The sequence below is a fragment of the Pelodiscus sinensis genome, chromosome 6, assembly GCF_049634645.1.
Source record: "Pelodiscus sinensis isolate JC-2024 chromosome 6, ASM4963464v1, whole genome shotgun sequence".
NCBI lineage: Eukaryota > Metazoa > Chordata > Testudines > Trionychidae > Pelodiscus > Pelodiscus sinensis.
In genome coordinates, this window is record NC_134716.1 from 55,270,194 (window position 1) to 55,289,160 (window position 18,967).

Consider the following 18,967-nt stretch of genomic DNA (forward strand, 5'->3'; position numbering starts at 1 on the left):
GTCTCTGAGCAATGTTCTCCTAAACCAGAGGTCCCAAAACTGTGGGGCCTTAAGGGAGGTAGGATGAATATTTGGAGGGAAAAGGGGGTTAGGCACTGGACAGCTCCCACAGGGAAAAAAGAAGGAGCATCAACCACTGCCCTAGTTACCAGTTCTGCACCCTACACTCACTGCCCAGTATTCCTTGTAAGCTATGTGTTTGTACAGCCACTCAGATATTCTAAAACCACCCAGCTGATTAGCAGAGCACCCACAGCTACGTTTTTTTCCCCACACATGCCTCAGTGCACATACAAATTCATTCTGCACATGGATGGAAAAGATTAGAGGGAACATTGCCACTGCCCTTGCTGCCAGGCCTGCCCCTATTTGTGACCTAATTTTGCCCTAAGCTGCATGGCCCTATAGCCATGCAGGTGCTATTCAGCCCTGCACAGAGGTTCAGGGCTGCAGCAAGGAAAGATTTCTCTGGCCAAGCCTCCTGCCACTGTCAACAGAGGGGAACCCCTCCCCGCAGGCCCAAGTGCTGAGCTGCTGCTACCAGGTGAAAGGGGCCTCTCTTTGCCAATCCCAGCAGAGAGCTCCCCAGGTAAACCCAAGCCCCAACCTCATGTCCCACCTTGAACCTCCCCAACCTGGAGCACCCTCTTTCACTCCAAATCCCACACACCGAGCCTGAAGTCCCTTCCCAAACCTGAAACCCCCTCCTGCACCACAAATCCCTCATCCTCAGCTCCACCCCAGAGCCTGTACCACTAGCAGCATCACAGCCTCACAGGCAATTAATTATCCCTGCCTAGTCAGTCAGCTCTATGCAAAAAGCCTGAAGCTGTGCTACTGCAAAGCTTAGAGGGAATGCTGGCTGTATCACCAGCCTCTTCCCCCTTACTCCTGCCTGTATCCCACTGCCAAAGTCACATCTCCGCTCCTGGCTCATGGGAGATGGGAAGAGGTAAACATTTTCAGGACCACTGTTCTAAGCTCTCACAAAGTAGGACACTGGATACCGTCATAAAAGTGATGCTGAAAAAGGAGACATGAATGTTGCCTGAAAATGGCTTCCCCAAATACCAAGAGAAGCTCTAGTATAGGCTACTCTTCAAAAATAATAAATTGATAAATCACAGAAGTTTCAAATGTATTTTCAAATATATATTTCTCTTATTGGTGACCATCTGAGAACAATGGTATTTCAAATTTGATAACTATTCCATGAGATTGTTTAGTGCGGACTCATGTTAAATGTCTCATTGGCATTAGAGGAAGGATTTTTTTGTTTTTGGTGCAAGGCTTCTTTTAAAAAAAACATGTGGTATGTCAGCTTCCAATACCCAACTGAATGAATGAAAACAGAGTTCTGTATCTCAGACAGCAAATTAAGTTAGTGAAGCACACTGCTTAGATAATCCTGGTTTACATTGTGGTAACTAGGAGATTTTAGGGTCAAATTGTCCAGTGATTTCAATGGAAATACTCTAAGAATGATTATTCAAATCCTATGCCAGATATGATATTAGCCTTTTAATTAAATATTAGAACTATAAAATGGAAAACCATGACTCCTTAAGGCGGCAGACATTTACAGAAAAAAGTATATAAATGGGAGCAGAAATCTTGCATTTCAAAGCTATGCAAAATTTATCTAGTTTAAGTGTGAGTTTAAATACACAAACTGTATTGAAGTGAACAGTGCTGTTTTAATACTATCAACATAAGCAGACACATTGGAGTATTTTCCCCAATTATAGCAGATGTTGCAGTTTAGTCTAAAAAAGACTCAATTTACTCGATATTTCTTTGATCCTAGACTAGGGCAAAAAGCAAAGCTCACTGAAGTCAACACAAGTTTCAGTGAACTTATGAGGATTATCTGGCAACTTCTGTATTAGGAGAAATCAGAATGTGAAAGCTCCTACTCCATAACCAGAGCCAAATTCAGTGGAAATTCATCAACACTGTACCAATTAAGAGGCAGTCATAACCTATTTCTCACTCTTAGTTTTACAGAAAAAAGACCCGAGAAGAATTTCCATTCTAATTAGGAAAGAAACTCTGTAGCTTAACCCCTCCTTCTTCCCACAACCCCCCTTCATTTTTCTTCATGAATTTGTGAATGTTAAGCCTGTAACGCAGATTAACAATTCAAAAGCTGAACACAGAGGGAAGTCTACATTATGCCTATAGCAGCAAGCCATTACTTTAAGTATGTTGCTTTTTCCTCCCCCCTTTCAAAGCATTTATCCTTTATGCATGCGTATATGCTAGTAAATTAGTACTGGTAAATTACATTATATGCCATATTCTATGTACTGCTGCTAAAAATAAAAACTACAGCAGTTTCTCATGACTGCACATGCATGTTTTTTTCATTATTATACACTGCCATACCAAGGAACCACAGATGTTTTATTTTATGGGAGCACCTAACTAGCCTACGTGGCCTACCACACACACTTTTATATAAACTACTGAAAGCTAAGCAAAACTTTCAGTTTTGACCTCAAGTACAGTAGTTAGATATTGTTTGTGTATAATTTAGTTGGCAGCAAAGACTGGATTGCTTTATGCGTTTAATTGCTTTTGCAATCCGCAAAAAGAAAATCTGTATGATCTGCTGATCACGGTTTGCCGTTAATACAATGTAACTGATGATGTGGCATCTCTAGGAACTTTAAAAACAGCTGCTGGAAGAGTTCCTAGAAAAAGTACTGTTCCTCTGAATTCTCTCTCACATGGTATAAATTTGGAAAATTTCATAAGCTTTAAAGAAACCTTTTCCTTAGGACATCTACATGGTTTGTACAAGAATGTCAATAATTTAACATTCGAATCATTTTAAGCAGTACGTAAGACCAAACCATCAACTTTTTCCTTCCAGAACTGTTGTGTGGAGGATCTAAAAGGAACACAGACAAAACAAAAAGCTTTGTTATTTCAATAGAGCGAGGTAAATGGTTGCCAAGCATTTCAGAGGTTAAAGAATATGTATTTTTTTCTTCTTAACATCTTACACATTTCTAACACATGCCTTGAAAGCAAAATTATATATGAAGTTTTAGTTAGCGAGTCCTTTATATGTATCAGCACAAGTTGGCAGATGCATGAAAAATACATTTGGTAAAGAGATGGAATTTGAAACTGCCAGTAAATTTCCTTTAATGATTTCTCATGTCTTACTCAGCCTTCTATATAGAGACAGGGTTACTTTGAAAAAGGCTAATGTTCATGTTTTTCCATTAATTGATAAAAATTCCTTAGCAATGTGATTAAAGAAATGTAATATAGGAAAACCACAAGCTGCATATAAAATTACATAAGTGGCAATAGCAACTTGGTGCTATATTTTAACCAATTAATTTATTTTTAAATACACATAAGATTCTGTACAGCAACACTTGATCTATGGCCTCAAAGGAACCAAACCATTTTAAAAGGGAAATTTTAAATGGCCTCAACTAGGTATGTTAAATTGCGAGTAATTGACTTTTCAAATAGTTGATAGGGCGCCTCCACCTTTGAAGCGTAGAAACAGTCCTAGGGCTGTTAATATACTTTAAAGGTGAAACCTCTGCTTGGAGCCTGAGATCAGCTGGGGGCTCCCCACTGACCCCTGGCTCAATGTGGCACTACCGCTTTGAAACAGCACTGGCAGTCTGGCGTCAGGCTCCTTAAGGCATTTCAAAGCAGCAGCACCACATGGAGCCCAGGATCAGCTGGGGACTCCCCCAATGGCCCCAGGCTCCAAGTAATGCTGCCGCTTTGAAGTACTCCCTTCTCCCTCCCCCCCACTCCAGTTGCTACCTCTTTCTGGAAGAGGCAGCAAAGGAGGGTGGAACAACTAGTCGACTATCCAATTAGCATTTGCTTATCGAATAGTCGACTAGTCCTTCACATCCCTAGTCCCAACCAATATCTGCTGCTCGACAACATTTTTATTTTGGACCTGGAAGATGGAAGGAATGCAAGCCCAAACTGCTAAAGTTAGTTTTTGCTCTATCCCTCTCAATACTCTTCCCGTAACGGTGTGAACAGGAAAAAGAGTTAAGAAACAGATTCTTCAGTGGCAATAACTAGGGATGTAAAATCCTGGTTAACCAGTTAAACCTTAAGTGTAACCTATTAAGCAGGATTCTGTTCCTGCCCCCCAATAGCATACCATTGCCATCCTCTGGCATAGGGAGGGGGAGCCTCCCATCTGGGGAAGGGTAAGTTCTGCTCCTGCCCCCCCTACGGGTAAGCTAGCAGTTCAGCATGTGCGTGTGTGTGGTGGCGGGGGAGGGAGTATATTTCTGCTCCTGCCCCCCCTTCTTCAGCCTGCCATTGCTGACTTCCTCCCGAGTGTGTGGGGGGTGGGGAAGGAGGAAGAAGAGGAGGAGTAGCTTCTGTTCTTGTCTCCCAGCCCAGTTACCTGTTCATATCCCTAGCAATAACTTATCTGAAATAATTCTCCTTCCCAAATGCTTTATCTAGTGGCTCTCAAACGTCAGAAGTTCAAAATATTATCTACCAAAGAACCGCTCATCCTACCGTAAATTTACAGCCTAAATCCAACATGTTGGCAACATCAACACACCTTTATTACATTAAAAAGTATTATTGGTGAGAAAACAAATTAAAACAATATTTTTTAAATTCAGCAATACAGCTGCAGGCTAATTGGATTTTGTCCGTCCCGTTAAGTATCTATTCCTTTCCCTGGATGATGAAACTAAGTACAATAGTACTTATTAGTACCAGATCTCCTCATTACCCGCCAATTCTAATCTCGTAACCACTTGAGATCAGGTAATTTCAGGTCAGAGTCAATTCCCTATGATGTCTTGTATCTTCCAGTATGGATCTCATCACAAATGAATTTACTTAAAAGAATCAGCAGTTGTAGACAGAGCAATTGCACAGAGTATAGATATATCCCTAGTTACCCAACCCCCCCCCCAAATCCTAATTCACATGTCACTGCTTGAAGACTAACACTTAACCATTTTGAAGATGAAGAGAAAACACTATGCAGATCAGTGTCAACAAGTGGTTCCCATTTGTTCAGTTTGTACTGGGATCCATTGGATTGGCATCAATAGTGTTAACTGCATAGTCAAGTAAAATAATTACAAACAGCAAAATATAAAGTCTAACAGGTAAATAAACAACTTTTTTGTATTTAATAATTTAAAACATTTTAGAAACGAATCTACATAGCTTTGGACTATGCAAGTCAAATAGCTCAAGCTTCGATTGGCTCATATGTCCCTCTCATATTTTCCCCATTCTTCCTTAAGATTCTACCCTCTTCTTTAATGAGGCTGATCATACATGTTTTTCTCATTATACAGAAGCCAGTATCTCCAGAGAAACATACCATGAAGGAATGTGCTTGGCCATTCAATTTACAAGTTGAGAAACAACACTTCTAGAGCAAAAGAAGGGGGGGGGGGGGGGGAAGAATTCTGCAACTGATTTTCTATTTACTTCTCTCATCTTAGTTGTGGAAATTTTCTGACGACGACTATCTGGCCAATTACTAAAAAATAATACTAATTCATGCTACAAAGCACAACATACATAGCAGCCTCCCCATGAATAATAAAATGGGCATCATGATGAATGCTCATGTATACAAAATTGATTACAGTAAAACTCCGATGGTCCGGCATCTGATGGTCCGGCACCATCAGGAACCCGGAAGTGCTCCCGGCAGCCGGACCATTGGAGCTGCTCTGCCACCAGCTTCCCCAATTCAGCCGCTGCTAAACTGACCAGCGGCTGAATCGGGGAAGCTGGGGGCAGAGCAGCTGGGGTGCTGCCGGGTAGGTCCCTAGCGCTGCCCCTCGGAGCTGCGAGACCAACCCGGCAGCACCCCAGCTGTCCCCAAGTCAGCGGCTGCTGAAACTGACCAGCGGCTGACTCCAGGAAGCCCGGGGCAGAGCAGCTCTGCCTTGGGCTTCCTGGAGTCAGCCGCTGATCAGTATCAGCAGCAGCAGCTGACTTGGGGACACCTGGGGTAGAGCAGCTGGGGTGCTGCCGGGTTGGTCCAGTAGCACCGCTCCTCGGCACTGTGGGACCAACCCAGTTGCCCCCCAGATGCTCTGCCCCAGGTGTCCCTAAGAGCAGCGGGGGTGCTGCCAGGTTGGTCTTGCCACGCCAAGGGTCGGCGCTACCGGACCAACCCGGCAGCACTCCAGCTGCTCTGCTGCAGGCGTCCCTGATTCAGCCGCTGCTGAAGCTGACCAGCAGCGGCTGAATCAGGGACGTCTGGGGCAAAGCCGGACTATCGAAAGGGGGGCTATGAGGGGTTTGGGGTAGCATTCCCCCACCCCACCCCAGATCCCTCATAGCCCCACCTTCCGATAGTCCAGCATATCTGATAATCCAGCACCCCATGGGTCCTAAAGGTGCCGGATTATTGTAAGTTTACTGTATTTTCTTTTGTTTTCCCCAAACCACAGTATCAGTTTCACAAAGCCTTACTTAGTGATGGATCACCACTGCCAGTTCTGTGGGAATTTAATTCAAATTATAAAATGACACCTTGTTACAACTGCACTTCAACATGTACATAAGTGAATGATTTATTGATTCATGTATTTGTTTTGATTTTTGTCTTTTTGCTACCTCAGTTGTTTGACCATGCATTCATCAAATTTCCAAAACCTAGAAAACCGATTTTAAAAGAAAAGGGCCAAATACTGTGCTTTGAGTTTCTGCTGCTGTTCAGTTCTGAGATAGCAGAATGCTGCCTAAAAACTTTAGTTATGATGAATAAATTCAAATCTTAATTGTATATTTTTGAACAGTAATCTCTTTCACTCTTGTACTCCTCTACATCACAGCTGAAATCCCCAGCTTTTTCGTATTAAATGTATATATGACATACATCTCTGTAAAGTGGTCATTGACAGGAGTAGTTGCTGATTATATGCTGCCACCTAGCAAAATTTACATTCAGCAGTATTTACTTTACTCACCTATTCACATTTTCTAACAGCATACTATTGTAGATGAGTGATTCCCAACTTAGGGTCATAACCCAGTATCGGGTTGCACTACATGGGACACTGGGTCAGAGCTCTGCCAGGTTGGGGGGGAGTTCCCCAGCTGCCTCCAATGTGCTTGGCAGTAGGGGACTCTAAAAAGAAATAATTATTGGGTCACAAGCATAAATGATTTTTCCCAATAATATCACAAGGGAAAAAAAAGTCTGAAAACCACTATTGTAGACTATATATTAAAACTGTAGAAGATTTTTATAAATAGAAATGCTTCCGGTGTACTGCACATTTTATAATCTTTTTTCCTTCATTCTTTATTCCTAGAAATACGTTCATACAAAAAAATCCCGTTTTCATGTAACTTCATAGTCATCAATTCATAAGTAGATAAGCATAAGGTATTATTTCAATATAAAATATAATCACTTTAATACTATACATAAGGGAAATATGGGGAGGGGGATAGTGATGTTAAATTTTGATTAATTAGCTAATCGAATAGTTGATGGGATTTCCATTGATTATTTGATTAGTTGATAAGGGCTAGCGTGTTCCGCCTTTGAAATGTACTGTGCATTTCAAAGATTGAAATGCTGCATGGAGCCCAGGGCCAGTGTGGGACTCCCCACAGCCTCTGACTCCACATGCCATTCCAGCTTTGAAATGTACAAGAGCCCTAGTTGGAACTCTTGTACATTTCAAAGTTCGAATGTTACCACTGCACCCCTGCCCCTTCCCATGAAGCTGGGGGAACCAGCTTTTAAGCCGGCTCCCCCTAGCACCTCCTCTTCTTTCCCTCTCTTACTGCCTCTGTGATAGTGGTAGCAAAGGGGAAAGCGACTAGTTGACTAGTGTGTCAACTATCCAATAAGCTATTGCTTATTGGATAGTCAACTAGCTGATTAGTTGCTTACATCCCTAGAGGGGGAAGAGAGAATTGTGGCCTACTGAATGTAAATACTGGAAGCATATTTGTCAGCTGTGGATGTAAGAATGTATAAGATGAAAGATTTCCCTTTCTCCCCTTAAATTATTTTTGTATGTATTCTTATCACTTCTTTTCTCTCAGGGAAAAAACAGCATGAGTGGGTAACATGCACATCTTTGTGCTACAGATGAAAAAAGCATCTTAGTAAAGTGGCAATGTAGACCTAGCCTGAGCTACAACTTTCTGGCTCAGGAGTGTGAAAAAACACCTACCCTCCTCCCCAAGCACAGCATATTATAGTGCTGTAAAGTACCAGTATAAATGAGCTCCCAGCGCTGTTTGCTACTCCCTTTGTGGAGGTGATTTATATAGAGCAGTGTTTCCCAATTGGTGCTCCGGTGAACCCTGGGGTTCTGCGAAGCAAAACTAGGGGTTCCGCAAGGAGCTGGCACTCCCCTGCCCCCTCTGAAAGAGAGAGAGCCGGCTTGGATGCCACAGTGGCACATCCAAACAAACCACATGAACTCAGTACTAGTGCACAACACAAAATTCATTTTGCTCATGCGAGGAAACTCTTAGGCTATGTCTACACTGGCGGTTTCTTGTGCAAGAACACATCCACGCTGCCATGTGCGAGCTGTGCTTTTGCACAAGAGCATCTATGGCAATGTGGATGCTCTCTTGCCCGAGAAAGTGCCGATGGCCATTTTAGCCATAGGGCTTTCTTGTGCAAGAACAGTTGCACAAAAGGGCTTATTCCTGAGCAGGAGCATCATAGTTCTTGCGCAAGAAACACTGATTTCATAAATGAGAACGTCAGTGTACTTGCGCAAGAACACACGGCCAGTGTAGACAGGAAGCAGGTTTTTGCACAAGAGCGGCCGCTTTGGTGCAAGATCGCGCCAGTGTAGACACAGCCAAGGGGCTGGAGGGAGGCAGGCAGGGGCAGGGAATCAGCACTGGCTCAGCATGTCTGCATGGTTTGGGGGAAGGTGCAGGGAAATTGAGCTAATCTGGGATGCAGAGTGGGGAGATTTGGGGAGCTGGGCTGGACTGCGGGGAGGGGGTGTGTGTGTGGAGCTCAGAGCTCAGTTTGGCTGCAGGAGGAGGGAGGTTCTGGGAACCCGGGCTAGACTCAAGGGGAGGGAGGGGCAGGGAATCAGCACTTGGCTCAGCAGTTTTGCAGGGCTTGGGGGAGGTGTAGGAAAACATGGCTCAGCAGTTCTGTGGGGGAGGCATGCAGGGAACCAGTGCAGGGCTCAGAAGGGCTGAGGTGGATGGGGGAGGGCATATGGAACAGATGGGCAGCTCAGCTGGGCTCTGAGGGCTGCAGGGAACTGGTGCTGTGCCCCCTTGGATTGTGGGGGATGGTTTTGGGGGAGGTGCAGGGAACCAGCAGGGGTGGGCAGCTCTGCTGGGTTGCAGGGGATAGAGGTGCAAAGAAGCCTAGTGGCGAGGAAGCGGGGGGGGGGGGGGGGGGGGGCAAGCAGGAATCAGGAGCCCTGAAATGACCTCTCCTGGTCCAAAAATCCCTCATCTGGGACCAGTCAGGTCCAGAGGGTGCCAGATCAGGGAGGTCCAACTCGCACCCAAGTCCACTCCTTGCACCCTCCCTCGTAGCCAGACACCCTACCCCCAATCTGCTCCTGCTCCCTCCCCCTGGCCAGACACCCTACATCCAGCCTGCTTCTGCACCCTACCTACCACCCAGACCTTGCCCCCATCTCCCTCTCAGATCCTGCACCCCATCCCTATCCCGTTCCTTGGCAGCCCTGCCATCCACCCTAGCACCTAGCACCACCCTGTCCCTGGCCCAAGCAGCCTTCCTCTCACCCCAGGCCCGGCCCCAGCACCCTGCCATCCACGCTAGCACCCAGCAGCGCCCTGTTCCTTGTCCCAGCACCCTGCCAGTCACCCTAGTGTCCAGCAGGACCATGTCCCTGACCCCAGTACTCCGCCACCTTGCCCCAGCACCTCATCACCTGATCCAGCATCCTTCCACCCAGCAGCACCCTCTCCGGAGCCCCAGCACCCACTAGCACTCTGTCCCCTACTTCCACCAGCACATTTGGGACCACATTAGTGAGGCTTGGGGGTCTTTGGAGGGTTGTTGGGGTTTTTTTGCATCTCATTTGTGTGGCCCCAACAGACTTCTCTGTGGGTCAATGACCCTTGACTCAAAACAGGTTCCTCGCCACTTTTTGAGTTTGACATAATATTTTATGTCAAAATATGTCAAAAACCCTAAAAATGAAGCCTGGCCAACAAGCCCCCAATTGGGGCCAAACCCCCATCTCACTGCAGCATCATAACATTCCTGCACAACCTGACCCCAAATCTGAGCCTATCATACACTGGACTGGACCCCCCTGTCCTGAGCCTCTTACATCCCCAAACTCCTACATCCCCATGTCCTCAGTCTTCTGCCACAACACTCCTGCACCATCCACACATCACAAATCTGTGCCCTGAACCTGTCATACTCACAACCTTCTTGCCCTGAGTCCCTCACATACCCAGCCCAAACTCCAGCACCCTCACATCCACAAGCCCATGGCTTGCTCAGCACCTCAACCTTCCACCTGAGCCCAACACTCCCGAGCGTGGAGCCCCCTCCCGAAGCCAACATCCCCTTCTCCTGCATCCAAATTCCCTCCCAGAGCTTGTACTTCTCACCCCTTCCCACACCCAAATCCCTCATTCCCACTCCAGACCTCCTGTCTCAACCTAGTGAGAGTGTATAAGGACTGGGGATGGCAAGTGATGGAGAGGAGGGGAATAGAGCAGATGAGGCCTCAAGGAAGCGGGGTGGGGGTCTTGGGGAAGGAATGTGATTTTCATGCATTTGGTGGGTCCCTCTGCCCCCCCCCCCCTTTTCTTTTTTTTTTTTTGCTTGACAAACCTAGGGGTTCCTTGAAATTCTGAAAAGCTGAAAAGGGTTCCTCGACCAAATAAAATTGGGAAACACTGACATAGAGCACTGGGAGAGTTGCATAAACAAAACCTTATTATTGCTATTTTTACTTCTCAAAAGCCGCTTCTCTCATCTTTCCACTTTGCTCCAATTTTCTACCTTCTTCCCTTCCCCTTTACTCCACTGTGGTACATGACAATAAAAATTCAATAACTGAACCTATTCAAATGCACATTGTATATTATAGCTTGCACAGATAACAATGGGGTTTAAGCAGCCCATTAGGGTAATCATCAGAATACAGAAATGGGATTTAAAAAGAAAGCAGTACCTTTGTTGGAGAGCTAAGCACATTGATGAATTAAGATATGGTCTTGCTGTTATTTCTGCCCACTAACCACTTATTCAGGAAAGATGCTTATTAGTGTTTTTAACATTAAACTCATTCTTAAATGCCTTTTTGATTCAGGGACAATTTTCTGCTGACCGACTGCAAGTGAACATTCAAATTTATGAACATAGCTGTATGAATTATACAGAAGACGGCAACTTTTAAATATGAATTAGTTTCCAAGCTAGTTTTGAAACTCTAATTCCATAGTATACTTCAAAGTATACTAAAAGATTGCTGAACAAATTATCTGCCACAAGTCATACCCACATGGAAGGATAACTCCATTCTCTCAAAGCATGGCTTTCCTTTCATATGTAGGAAACAAAGAAGTTAAATATTTGTTGAATTATATCTTTAAAAACTCATAAAATATTGGCATGAATAGGGATGTTAATGTGTACTCGTTTACATGATTAACTAAGCCGATAATCCTAATGGTTACATGTACCCCTCTTTGCTGCCTCTGCATCGGAGGCAGCGGGGCGGGGATGGAAGGAAATATGGGAGATGGCACCTGGAGTGTGGAGATCTGGCTTTTAAGTTCCCCATGCCAGCTCGCATGGAGCCGCCTGCCCCTGCCAGCTGATGCTCGGAGGAGCTGGTGCTCACAGAGCCACCAGCGTCCCCCACCTGTTCCCCCTCACCGTGCTGCTTCTTCTGAGAGGCGGCAGTACTGGGGGGGGGGAGGCATGGGGCTGGCGAGAGCCGGTACATGCTTCTAACCAGATTCCCATGTACATAAAGAAAATCACTAGGTCAAATTAAGTGATCCTTTGAACTTGAATATAGGGTACAGTGCTTTGAACGTGAACTAGCTTGTCCATCAGGGCAGTGCTCAAGTGTTGTGCAGTGTGACTGCTCTTACTTTTAGCTAGGATAACTTGGGAGTTATTGATCCACGAATATGTCTACACTATGCAGCTTTTAGTGAAAAGACAATGTCGACACCACCCTGTCGCTAAAACTTAGCTTGCATGACTGCTGTTTGTTGGCACTTTTGCAGCTAAAGTATTTCCCCTACAATTGGCTTTTGTTTTGTCAACAGAAGTGTGCTTTTGCTGACAAATAACTCACTTTTGCACTTGCCACAACAAAATTTTGTCACTCATGATAGAGCAAAGGACGGTGTTAAGCACTCATGAATAACAAAACTTTTGCTCATCAAGTGCAAGTGTAAACATAATCCTAGTGTAGATAATGAAGACTATAGCTAGAGTTGGCAACATGTTTTCATTGCACTGTTAATCAATAACATCAGGCAATGCATGAAGAAAAAAATTCAATTACAACTCAGAATACAAAGTGTATTGTGCTCACTTCGTATTTTTTATTTAAAATATTTGCACTGTAAAAAGATAAATAAAAGAACATGTTCCACTTTTAAACATTACCATAAACTCTACAAGCATAGGATTTGTAAAAACTTTGTTATAATACAAATTGGATGTTCACAATATAGGACTGGGTTTCCAAAATAAAAAAGCCATTGGAGAAAAGAAGTTAGGAAACTTTTCTGCTTGCAAAAAGAATATTTAAAACACTGGCTAGCATTAGTACTCAGATCATTTCCATAACTAGAGCATGGGGGGGAGGGGGAAATAAAAAAGCTAGGTGACATTTTCTCTTACTATTCCCAAAAATCCATGGAACTATGTCAACAATTATAAATTGCTAGTTAAATAACTGAGGGGCAACATAGGTAAATGAGTGGGTGCAAGATCGTCTTGGTTACGACAGTGTCTTGGAATAGAGTAATTTTGCTTGCGTACCTAGAACTTTTGGGATTTGCTGATTGAACAGCACTTTGATTAGATGCAGAGGAAGCACATAACTCTCACAGTGTTGTGTGCAATCAGCAATTCACCTCACTCCAAGTTATGGATGTAAAAGACCATTTAATTGGTTAATCAGTTAAACATATTAGTTCAACTGGTTAAGCAATGTAAAGGGGGGGGCCTGCTATACCCACAGCTGAGCTGAAGAAGCACCCCCCCACCACCACCAAAGGCAAGGACTGCCCCAGCCCCGCCAGAGGAGGCCCTGCCTGTGGTGTGCCCAAGCCTGCTGCCATCAGAGGTTGCGCAGGCTGGTACACCAGAGAAGCCCCTGTCCGCAATAGACTTCCCATGGGGATGGACCATTCCCCTGCACACCAGTAGGCAGGGAGCTGTCCCAGCACCCACTGGTTAACCTTAATCAGTAAGCCACTCACATCCCTACTATACATGCCTTTGCTTTAAGTGCGTGTCATTTTTGTGATACCAACAGGTAAAAAGCTATGTGGATGAAAATCAGGGAAACGTGGCAACACTGTGTGTCGGCAATGATAAACAACATATCTTGTGAGCCACACATAAGATCCCAATGGGCTGCAGGCTGCTTACCATTGACTTACCTAAATATGACATTTAATGTTCCTCTTTACAGCCATAGAAAGTGTAAATTTCTAGAGCAAAAAGTTAAACATCTCATCTGCAGTATTTCAATTTGTAGATCTGTAATTGGTTTAGATCTTAAAAGAGGACAGGCAAACACTGGATGTTCAGGCAATGAAAACAAACTAGTCCAATTCTGTCTATTTCTACTGTCCCTTGAACATAAGAGAGTGTATCATCTAGTCTACTGCAACTGCCCATATAATTTTTCAGTTTTGTCTCCCAGAAAATAGATTTTATCTATATAGCTAGAGGGGCAGAAGGAAGAGGTGAGGACACATTTGGCAGGCTCTTGGGCAACGCAGGGGGAGGGGAAGCTAGCTCTGCACTCCAGGAAGGAGCAGGACTGAGGGCAGCCAGCCCTCACTGCCGCCTGGAGTGTACCATACTGTGTCCCCGATCCTCCCTCCCCCTGGCAGCCCTCAGAGCCTCTTGGCACTCTAGTGGTGATTTAAAGGGCCCAGGGTTCCGGCCACCTCTACTGCTGCAATAGCTGTGCTGGAAGCCTTGATCCCTTTTGAATCACCATGCCCTGGGGCAACTGCCCCCTTTTCCACTCTCCATCAGAGGAGCTGAATATAGTTAATTTTAAATTTTAGTGAGCATCAATAGTCTTTAAGGATACTTGCTTGACTAGAATTCAGTTTAGATTTTCTGCTAAAGTGACTGAAACAATGCACATACTGAAATGGACAATAATAAAGCTGTGCTCTTTGCCTATAAGATTAATTTCTTTAAAAAAATAGAACAGACCACATTTCATTTTAAGAAGTTCAGCATCCATTTACCATTTGACTTTTACAGATTCCTGAAAAAAGTCCTTTCAAACATAGTATGCAGGTAACACATGAGATTACTGGATGATAGCTGTTCATCAATGTTTTATACAACTGCCACCAAGCTGCAGAACCCAGACTGTTCGTCCTTATTACCTCATAGCAAGATCAAGAATTGTGGGTGATCTTGCAAGCCTTCTGTCTTAGTAAGAAAAACATGCTGGTGCTAACTGGGTGACAGCATCCTCTTACTCCAACCTAGACTATCAGCCACAATTCACAAATTTCTCAGGTCACCGACAGCCCTTACTTTGCTTTTCCAGGCAAGATTTATAACTCAGTTTCTGAACCCCAGGAAGAGCATTCTCCTGTGATACCCAGTCCATCACTGGACACACAATAATTATCAAGACCACTATCTCCAAAGAAATAGGGTACACACCAGTTTAGTTGAGTCAACAAAGACATCACACATTAAGCAAAGTACTGAGATCTAGTCAAGATAAAACAAAGACATTTATTAATAAAATACAGATTTACTGAGTAAAAATAGTGAAAACAGATTATTACAAACAAGGCAAATGTATACAATGCTTCTGAGAGACTAAAAAACGTTTAGTCTGTTAGGTTTGTAGTCAGTGTTAAGTTTCTCACCTACAGCAACTTCTTACTGTAACCAGCACCTTCCACACCAGGGTCCAACACTCATGGATACAAAAGACACCATCCTCTTTGTGCTCTCAGGTCAGATCTACTTTATAATCTTAGATTAGTATATGCCACTCAGGGTTGTGAAAAATCCACACCCCAGAATGTCACTAATTTTGAACTAACCCTTAACGTAGCTAGTGGTATGTCAATGGAAGGTTTTCTCCTGTGGGCATAAGGGATGTTAAGTCCCATTCAAAAAACTTAAAAAACAACAAATAGTCTAGCAGCACCTTAATACTTTATTTTGGAACTAGACCTTTAATAACTCCATTCATCAGAAGAAGTGGATGTACCCATGAAAACTCATGCCACCATCTACATCAAGGCTACTCAACTTTGGAAGCCCTGAGAGATAACAGTAATACTCACAGCATATGTCTAGGGCTGCAACTTAAGTGTGGTTGCATGTACATGCAAATATATATGCAAATATATTATTTTGCACTGACACACATCAGCACAAAGATTAGGGCAAAACTACACAGCACGCAGACCCCATTTAAGTCAGTCCTGCTGATTTTAATAAAATGCCATATTTACCTGATTTCCACCTATATGACAGCACTTTTAATAAGCAATGACAATCCAGGAATTTGACTGCTAAAATGCATATTAACAGAAGATCATTATATTGACTCATCATTGTGGAGCATGTTCCCAGTGGAGGCCATGTAAAAAGGGTCCCATCCATAGGCCGCATATTGAGCTCTGCGTAAACCCAAACTTCACTGCGGACCGCAAACGGGCAGCCCACGGGCCATGAGTTGAGTAGCCCTGAGCTACATGTTTTGATAGTTTTTAAAGTTCCAGTTACAGACTAATTCAGCTACCCCTCTGAAGCTTTTGAAAATCCCATTTAATTAATGAACTAGTTAAATGTTATGTTTAACCAGTTAACCGATTCAACAGAAGCAACTGGGTTGAGTTCTTTCCCCGCCCACCAGTCATATTTCAGCTGGGCCGCAGGGCTGGAGCACCCCCTGCACGTGGCAGATCCTGGAGCGCTGGAGCAGCCTCCTACCCACTGCGGATGAGAGACTACTCCAGTCACCACTGGTTAACCAATAAACATCACCCATTAAGGTTAACCATTCACATTCCTAGCATAGCTACCATCTCTCAAGGAGATGGTGGAATTTCTCTGACAGCTCTCCCATGGGCATAGGAGTGTCCTCACTTGAGAGCACCTGCACCGCTGCAGCATTTTAAGTGTAGACTAAGAATGTTAAAATGTTATTATCTGGCTAATCATACAGTTGATACACTTTGTATCAACTATACAATTAGTTGATAAGCGCTGTTGTGCAGAGCCACAGCATGGGTAGATCCAAGAGCCAAATCCAGGAATGAACAGTCCTGATTCCTGCCAGCTCCGAAACCACCCATGCTACAGCTCTGCATTTTAAATGTAGTAAGAGCCACTGGGCTCTTACTACATTTAAAATGCAGAGGCACAGCCATCAGTGCTAACCAGGACTGTTTGGCTAGCTCCTGTTTGCAGAGTCCAGGGCTGGCCATGGGCAAGGGTTGCAAAGGCAGCAGCTCCTGTCTGCTGGGAGGGAGGGGCACACAGCTCCCTGTTGGGACCCCTGCACAAAAGGACTGTTTTGTTGTTGCTGCTGCAGCAGCAGCATCCCTCGGGCCCCCCCACTACCTGAGAAAGTGACAAGTTGAGGGGAAAGAAGTGACTAGGAGAGTCGCTGCTCAACTATCCATAAACATTTGCTTCTCAGAGTGTCGACTAGTCACTAACATCCCTAGTGTAGACCTGCCCTCTTTGATGGAGCCCCCAAAACTCTTTTTCCTTCACTTTTTATTTCCTCAGAATGTACTCCTTTTTTGTTCCCAGGATGAACTATGAAATCCTACAATAGCCTAGCAACTCCCTCCCCCAACCCAGAATCCTCTTTTGGGTCCAGCCCTCTCTGGTGACAAAACTGTGACTGTTTAGGCATAAAAACTGAAACCGTGGAATTGACCATTTTAAAGCTTATGCTCATGAAACTGACCAAAATGGACAGTGACTTTGGTAGGGCCACTACTCAGAACCACCCTCCTTGCCATGGGCCTCATCGCTGAGCTACCGGGGCCCCGTCTGCCTGGCACTGGTCAGGCCCAGAGGGGACACAAGATGCCTGATCCCAAGGCTCCCCTGAAATAGCAAACAAACCAAAAGCTCAGGAAACGACTCCGCCGCCCCCACCCCGGACCGCCCGGGCCCTCCGAGCGAGAGCCGCCCCCGGCCCCGGTTCTGGGCCCCGGGAGGGAGCAGCCCGGGAACGGGGGGCGCGTGCGGACTCACCTCATTGTTGAGATTCAGCACCTGCGCCATGGCCGCCTGCGCCCCGGCCCCCGGCCCCCGACCCCGCTGCGCCCACGCGGCCCCGGCGTAAAAAAGCGCAGCTCCGCAACCCGCACGCTGGTTCCCAAGACAAGCGCCAAGCGAAACTACGCGCGTGCGCAGCTCTGGGCGTTGCGGAGACGCTCTAGGCAGCGTCTCAATGGTGAGGGACACTCTAGGCTACGGCTACTCGCTGGTGTGGGCGGACTCAATGGATCCAGGTACTCCTGAGCCGGGCGAAGTTGTTCGGGACGCTGCGCCCGGGGCGAGATGGTCGCGGTGCAAAGCGCTGCGGGGGGGGGGGGGAGAACTTTCCCTTTTGTTGTTCAGTGACTTCAGCTTGTGGCTGTGCCAGGACTTTTTCTACGTTGTTGGCTGAATAACGGAGCCCTGTGACCCAGCGCAGAGCCGCTGAGGAGCCCCTAAGCGCGCACACCCAGATCCTGCACCCAGACACCGGTGTGTGTGTGTGTGTTGGGGGCGGGAAGGGGTGTGTGTGCGCGCACATAGCACCTCGCCCCAAGCTGCTACTGATAGCACAGCGCGCAGTTCTGTACAAGCCACACTTTATATCCGAGGTCCCTTGTCTAACGAGTTTTCACAAATGACAACAATTGCAAACGACAATTGCATCTCAGAGCCGCCCACTGCTCTACTGTGTCTGAGTTTCATCATGCTCCACGGGGCCTGAGGGTTGTTTTTTTTTTTTTTTTAACCAGATACGGAATTTTGCAATATTCCGCTGTTAGCTATGCTACAGTATTTTTGATAGTACTTACCTCGAAATCGGAAAGAAATGTGGTACCGTGTGGAAAGGAATTTGAATAAAGGAAGAATTACTTTTGGTTTAAATTTATATGTAAAGAGACTTCCTCACTGCAAAGTAGCAGTGGGCACAACTGAAAATACAGCTAATTTAAACTACACAAGAAATCTGTTTTTAGTAACAGACATATTTGCCGTTCATGAAATGAGCTGAATGCATATTTTTAAAAAATGTGCAAAGATCAAACATGGAAAGTTTCAGCTTAAGAGGAGAAAGTTATGAGGGAGTGCAGAGAAAAAGTTTCAGGCTACGTCTACACTGGCCCCTCTTCCGGAAGGGGCATGTAAATTTCACGAGTCGTCGTAGGGAAATCCGCGGGGGATTTAAATATCCCCCGCGGCATTTAAATAAAAATGTCCGCCGCTTTTTTCCGGCTTTTAAAAAAGCCGGAAAAGAGCGTCTAGACTGGCCCCGATCCTCCGGAAAAAGTGCCCTTTTCCGGAGGCTCTTATTCTTACTTTGAAGTAAATTACTTACTTTGAAGTAAGAATAAGAGCCTCCGGAAAAGGGCACTTTTTCCGGAGGATCGGGGCCAGTCTAGACGCTCTTTTCCGGCTTTTTTAAAAGCCGGAAAAAAGCGGCGGACATTTTTATTTAAATGCCGCGCGGGATATTTAAATCCCCCGCGGATTTCCCTACGACGACTCGTGAAATTT

The 18,967-nt window shown here is 45.1% G+C and overlaps 1 protein-coding gene across 1 annotated transcript in view; it reads right to left on the reverse strand.

The window, feature by feature from the left end:
• Window positions 1–17,592, reverse strand: part of SRFBP1 (serum response factor binding protein 1) — a 112,839-nt gene extending 95,247 nt beyond the window's left edge. Inside the window, exon 1 of the mRNA XM_006128882.2 lies at window positions 17,447–17,592. Coding sequence (XP_006128944.1) covers window positions 17,447–17,476 — 30 coding nt within the window. The 5' untranslated portion in view covers window positions 17,477–17,592. The remainder of the gene's footprint in view (window positions 1–17,446) is intronic.
• Between the last annotated feature and the right edge of the window lie 1,375 nt (window positions 17,593–18,967).